General features: G+C 33.4%; 1 protein-coding gene across 1 annotated transcript; it reads right to left on the bottom strand.

Moving 5' to 3' along the window:
- Positions 1 to 2,208: 2,208 nt before the first annotated feature.
- On the bottom strand, positions 2,209 to 4,198 carry LOC123205637. Its single transcript, XM_044622653.1, has 2 exons — positions 2,614 to 4,198; positions 2,209 to 2,497 (listed from the first exon to the last, which is right to left on the bottom strand). Exon 1 carries the CDS (start codon positions 3,567 to 3,569, stop codon positions 2,661 to 2,663), a length of 909 nt encoding a protein of 302 aa, XP_044478588.1. The 5' UTR covers positions 3,570 to 4,198; the 3' UTR covers positions 2,209 to 2,497; positions 2,614 to 2,660.
- Positions 4,199 to 6,215: the final 2,017 nt, after the last annotated feature.

Raw genomic sequence — 6,215 nt, 5'->3', positions numbered from 1 at the left:
CCACCGACAGCCCACCTCAACTCCACCCTAACCCATCCGACGTCAAGAAACATCGTCTAAGAAGAGAAATCGTCTTTCCAGAGGACGATGAGTTGTCTCGTCTTCGTCATCTGGGAAGATGAGTTCTCTTCCTAGACGACGTTTCTCGACGTTGGATAGATTGGGGTGGAGTTAAGATAGGCCGTCGGTGGAAGAAAAATCGTCGAGAGGAAGAGACGGCCAGCGATGGCACCGGAGAAAGTGAACGCGTTTTGAAACTAAACCCTAGGGGGGAAATGCAATCTTTTCAAACTTGGTTTAGGGGAGAAAAGTTAGTTTTTAAACTTTTAGGGGGAAAAATGAGATTAAATTTTCAGGAGTTAGGGTTTTATTAAATTTAATCACCTATGAGTGGGTAAACGGTATTTTCATAGTTAACGGGGAGAACTTTGAGAACTAAACATAGTTTAGGTGAGAAATAGTCCTTTAGCCAATCCCTTACAGTTTCCACCTTTAATTTAGAATTTAATGAAGACATCAACCTACCTACCCCTCACATATTTATTTGACAACTTTAATTAGTCCAAGATCGACAACTTTAATTTAGAATTTACCAATCCTCCAAGATTGGTAAACCTCAACCTACCTACCCATCACATATTTATTTGACACCTTTAATTAGTCGTCACATATTTATGGTAGTTGAGGTTTAATTATCACGAATTAGCCTGTAAGCGAGTTGGAATTTTGGAAATACTTGTCAACTTTCAGCATAGAAAGTTTTGTAGAACATGATCAATGAGGTGGAAGAGTCTGTCTCCAACGAGGGGGAGCCAAGCAAATTCAGAACTAATGAAGACAGACACTCATGGCTTAGAATTAAGCTAATGAAGGGGCAACCTCTTAGGAATGAGTCAGTAATTAAATTAAGCTATATAATTTAAATGCATTTCTTTTTTTTTTTAAAACGAAGTATACAACAATTTATCTGAACAGTAATATTCATAATTGCATTTATGAACAGTGATTATATAGTTTAATTCCCATCATAAATTAACATCAATTAATAACTTTAATTCTTCAAAAAAAACTAATAAACAAATAATAAAATATAAAATAATTAGTACAGGTGGGTCAAATTCTTGGCTGTCCCACCTGGATAGTCGGATAAAGGAAACGAATATGTGGTTGAATTTGGTTGTACAAGCATAGAGTGATGTAACGTGTGCATGATTTCATTAATCGATGGATTTACAGTTATAAAACAGTAATTAAAGTTGTTTATTTTTAGATATATTAATTAAAATAAGTAAAAAAAAATTGTGCATAAACTTTTTATAAAACAAACTTTTAATGAATTTATTTTTTTTCAAATAAACTCGATACTTATTTCAATAATACATTTACTCATGGATAATTATTTTTCTTCATTAATGTTTTTTCTTTAACGATTTACTCTAGTATTATCACATTGATTATAGGTTTGATAATTTATAAATCAAAATATTCATAAATTTTTTTTGAAACAGGTTGGTTTTTTGTTTGATTGTTGATATATCTAAATCGAAACAAAAAATAGAAACATATGCGAATAAAGTATGAGCGTGAGTGTGAGTGAGAGTGAGAGTGAGAGTGAGAGTGCGAGCGCGAGCGCAAGTGCAAATGAGAGATAGAGTGAGACTATGAGTGCGAGTATGAGTGTGAGTGAGAGTGAGAATGAGAGTATGAATGTGAGTGAGAGTGAAAGTGAGAGTGTGAAGACAAGTTAGAGTGATAGTGTGCATGCGAGTGACAATCTCACTCTCACTCACACTTTATTCACATTTATTTTTTACTTTTAGTTTTAATCTAGATATATCAATAATTAAATCAAAAATTAATTTATTTCAAAATAAATTTATAAATGTTTTGAATCATAAATTATTAAATTTATAATCAATATGATAATACTAAAGTTTATCATTAAAAAAATATTATCAAAAAAAATTATTAAAAAATAAAAATATTATTAAAATAAATATTAAGTTAACTTAAAAAATAAAATCATTAAAAATTTACTTAAACAGGTTTATACGTAACTTTTTTGTCATATTTTAATTGATATACTTATTTTTATATTTTCAATATGTTAGATTACCATTTAAGCTTTTTGGGTTTGCATTATTTTATGTTCAATCCATTTTTCCTTTTGTTTTACATTCTCGTATCCAATCATTTCATTTTCTAAGCTTGACCCAAAAGACCTATCTTCTTTACCACACACTTACAATTACAAATGTTTCTGATTTGACACTTTTACTTCGTTACACTATTTAAATCCCGATCAACGTGAAAGTTGATTCTTTTTAAGTTTAAACGTAGACTTATGGTACTAAGATAGCACACCACCCTCCACCTGTCCTTTCTTCTTATTCCCCCACCCCCAACCCCCCTTCCCATCGTCTGCTTCCCTCTTTTCACTTTCTTTATGTTTTTGTTTTCCCTTTCATTTGGCAGCAAATACCAGCTTGCCACTTCTCTAGAACAAACATACCACATATTATTTCAGAATACTGTCTTCATTTTTTTTGGGCACAAATTACTTCATCATATGTAATCTGTTTAATATATTTATATATATAGGACTCATATTACCTGGTTATTCCAGTCCTTGATGTTGATTTTGTTCATCATCTTCTTCATTAACGACCCAGACTAAGGGCGGCTTCAACGTCCAGCCTCCATGCAAAGCCTCCGCAGTCCATTCTGTACACATCACATGGAACCATTTTTGAGTACTTTTCCTTCTTCCACGTGTACTGCACTCTTACCATTGTCGTAAACGACGAGTAAACACACACCGGAAACTGTTCTTTCATTATCAAACCCACCATTATTTGTGACTCGTCTCCTTCCTTATATCCCATCACCATCCTTCTGTACGCTCCGTTAACCCACTGAACCCTGTTTAAACCGTCTGATATAAACCCTGGACACGTGTCGCTCTCTAGATTATTCATTCTCTCTACGTCCGTACTCCCCAGTAATCCTCTCCCCTCCATGCATGTCTCCTTCATGCTCTCCACCGTCACCCACGACTCCACCACCGTTGTCTGATCTGAAACTCCGAATTCAAACTCCTTTTCTTTAATACGATGATTTAGCTCTGGTTGATAAAATTCTACTGCATCACGACCCTTTGAAGCAACCACGGGATTAAGATTGTTTCTATCATTAATAATATTGCATAACGGATCTTGGATTTTGGAGTTTGAATCTGAATTCTTCGAATCAGTTTTTTCAGGAAAAAACTGTAGAGTGACAACTGTCTTGTTTACACCATCTTCTCCTTCTTCATGCGGAGAGATTTGATTCTTTCTCTTGTATCCATTATTCTTGCGAACCCTAACATACTTTCTTTTAGATCTTTTGCTACTTAGCAGCAAGTTCTTGTTATACACCCCTAAGAAACCTGAAACGGTGTCGTTGGAGGCTGGCTTCGGTGCTATCGGCCGGAATCTGAGCGTTGTCCGATTGATTACCTCGTTATTATTCTGCGCAACAGCTGCGCATCTTATCATGCACCAACTCTCCTTAGCTTTTCCCTGCATGATCTTCTCCTCCTCCTCCACCAAGGCTACCAACTTCCTCTTCTTCACGCTCTCTTTCTCTTTCTTTTACTTTTCTTTCTCTCTTCGAGACGGTTCAGGCGTTAATCAAAACAGCAGCAACAGGTCATCGGGTGTAAAAGCAACACGTGTCTAGGGCAACACTTGAACAGTGGTGAATTCTGATTGGTCCAATTTTTTTCACGTGGGCCCATTCAAAAAGTGTTTACGCTCCCTGCTCATTGATATGTCGAGTCGAGGTGGGCTCTACCAGCACCCAATCATCTGCTGAAACGTTTCTAGCACTGCCGAAAGAAGCAGACACGTGTCCTTGTTCCTAGGGAATCAAACGTTGAAGGGAAAAAAAAAAAAAACTTTTTGGTAGGTTCGAGAAAGGGCATACGTGGTTCATTCCTAGTTTGGTTTCAACAGTCCAGAGACTTTCCATCTCCACGCTCTCCTTGTACCGTAAACAGCACAACTCATTCTTTATTCTCCTGTTGTCTGTGTTACTGCCGCTACGTGTCCAGTTGAGAGTGGGCACAAAATTGGCAAATCATAAATGAGGACGCGTGGATGGTCAGATGGAGACGTGGATCTCTGGCAAGATTTGTACGTCGTCGTCTTTTGTTTTGACGAGATGGATGATTTGAATGTTTCGTTTGCTTTTTGGGTTTCAAAATTTTTATTAAAAGGATAAACGTATTGCCACCCAACGTTTTCAACGTTTTCGCCTGAAATATTTCACCTCCTAATCATAAATCATCCAATAAAATTAAGTATACTCGTTTAAAATATGTATATATATATATATAATTTTACAATAATATAATTTTAAATTAAAAATAAAATAATATTTAATTATATATTACACATAAATATATATTTATTTATATATTTAAAATAAATATAAATATCATTTTTTAAATCAAATTATATAACTCAATCTTTTACTGTTAATTAAAAAAATAAATATTTTATTTAATAAAAAATAATATTATATATAAAATTATATATAAAAACAATTATATATTATTATAAAATTAAATAATTAAAAAATAAAAATAAAATAATATTTAATTATGTAATAATTATTATTATTATTCGTATATAAAATTATCCGGTATTATCTGATGTCAAAATCTCTCTCATTCATTTTCTTCTTTCCGATGTTTTTTTTTTTATTTTCTCTTTTCTTTTCGCATCTCTTTCTCTCTCTCTCTCTCTTCTTTTTTTTTTTTTTACCCTTTTCGTCATTCTCAATGGCGCCTATAATTCCCCAAGTGGATCCTGTCTCATCGGAGGCACCCAAGTAGTTCGCATGAATGCGCCCCGCATAGGCAAAAATTTCGCCATGTGCGGCAGGTTAATTTCCTCGACCTTTGATGGCTTCATGGTCGATCTCTGTCAGAAAGAGGACCCCCCAAAACCCCATCTTTGTTAGCACCGACACTGGCGCATTCCTCTCCATGTGCCTTTAATCAAGTTGCAAAACAAAACCTGCCTGTAAGCAAAGATCAAATTATTATGTCCTTTTAATATAGTCTTTACAAAAATTCATTGTGTTTGTTAATAGGACATGAGATATTAAGTCTGGACAAAGCGAGATACTTCAAGTCTCCTATGATGCTCTTATAGTCTATTAGTTGCTCAAAAGCTTCACTTATCTTCACAAAACATTCTAGTATCTTTTACATCGGGAGTGGTACATGGCTTGACTTTAACATGTAAGCTTTATTCAGCTAAGTCTTTAGCATACTTTGTTTGACACAAATGTAACCCAAGTAAATTTTTGGTTACTTAAAACCTAGAAAATATTTCAAGGAGCCTAGTGTTTTCATCTTAGTAACATTCCTCGTTAAAAGTATGTCATCAACATATATTGAAACATAGATAACTTTATGATTAGTTTTGTATATGAACAACCATGTGTTTACTACTAGACTAGTAAATTTCCAATTGAGTAATGTTGACTTTTAACTTGTCAAACTAGACCCTAGCCGATTTTTAAACCATAAATGGTTTCATTTGGAATCGGTTTGAAAGCCCTTAGATTGACTCATGAACACATTTCCCTCTAAATTGCCATTCAAGAAACAATAAAACTATGTATACCTATTTTTTGTACACAATTTATGTACACAAATAAAGTGTCATCATATGATTAGATATTTCTTTATCATATGGTGACACATGTTTTAAAATCATTTAATTACATGATGACACATCACTGTGTTCATGAATTGTGTACCAAAAATGGGTACACATAATATTGCTCTTCAGGAAAACATTATTCACATCAACTTGCTTAATATCCTAACCATAGTAAATTATCAAGCTTAACATGAGTTTGGTGCTTGCAACCATAGTTTTAAAAATTGGATTAGACCGATTGGTTGAACCGTTAACCACTAACCAAACTGATTGGACTATATATAAAATTGGTTTAACTTGATCAACATAAACAATTAATTTTTTTTCAAAAATTCATTAAAAATACTTGAATTTAGACCTTATTTATCATATTTGAATATATATATATATATATATATATATATACACACACACACACACATACACAAACACACCCCATCAAACGAAGTTTAAAATAATGTTAAATAAGTTAAATTATATGTTTAATAATAAATT

The sequence above is a fragment of the Mangifera indica genome, unplaced genomic scaffold (assembly GCF_011075055.1).
Source record: "Mangifera indica cultivar Alphonso unplaced genomic scaffold, CATAS_Mindica_2.1 Un_0010, whole genome shotgun sequence".
Classification (NCBI taxonomy): domain Eukaryota; kingdom Viridiplantae; phylum Streptophyta; class Magnoliopsida; order Sapindales; family Anacardiaceae; genus Mangifera; species Mangifera indica.
This window is presented reverse-complemented; position numbering and strand designations above follow the sequence as displayed.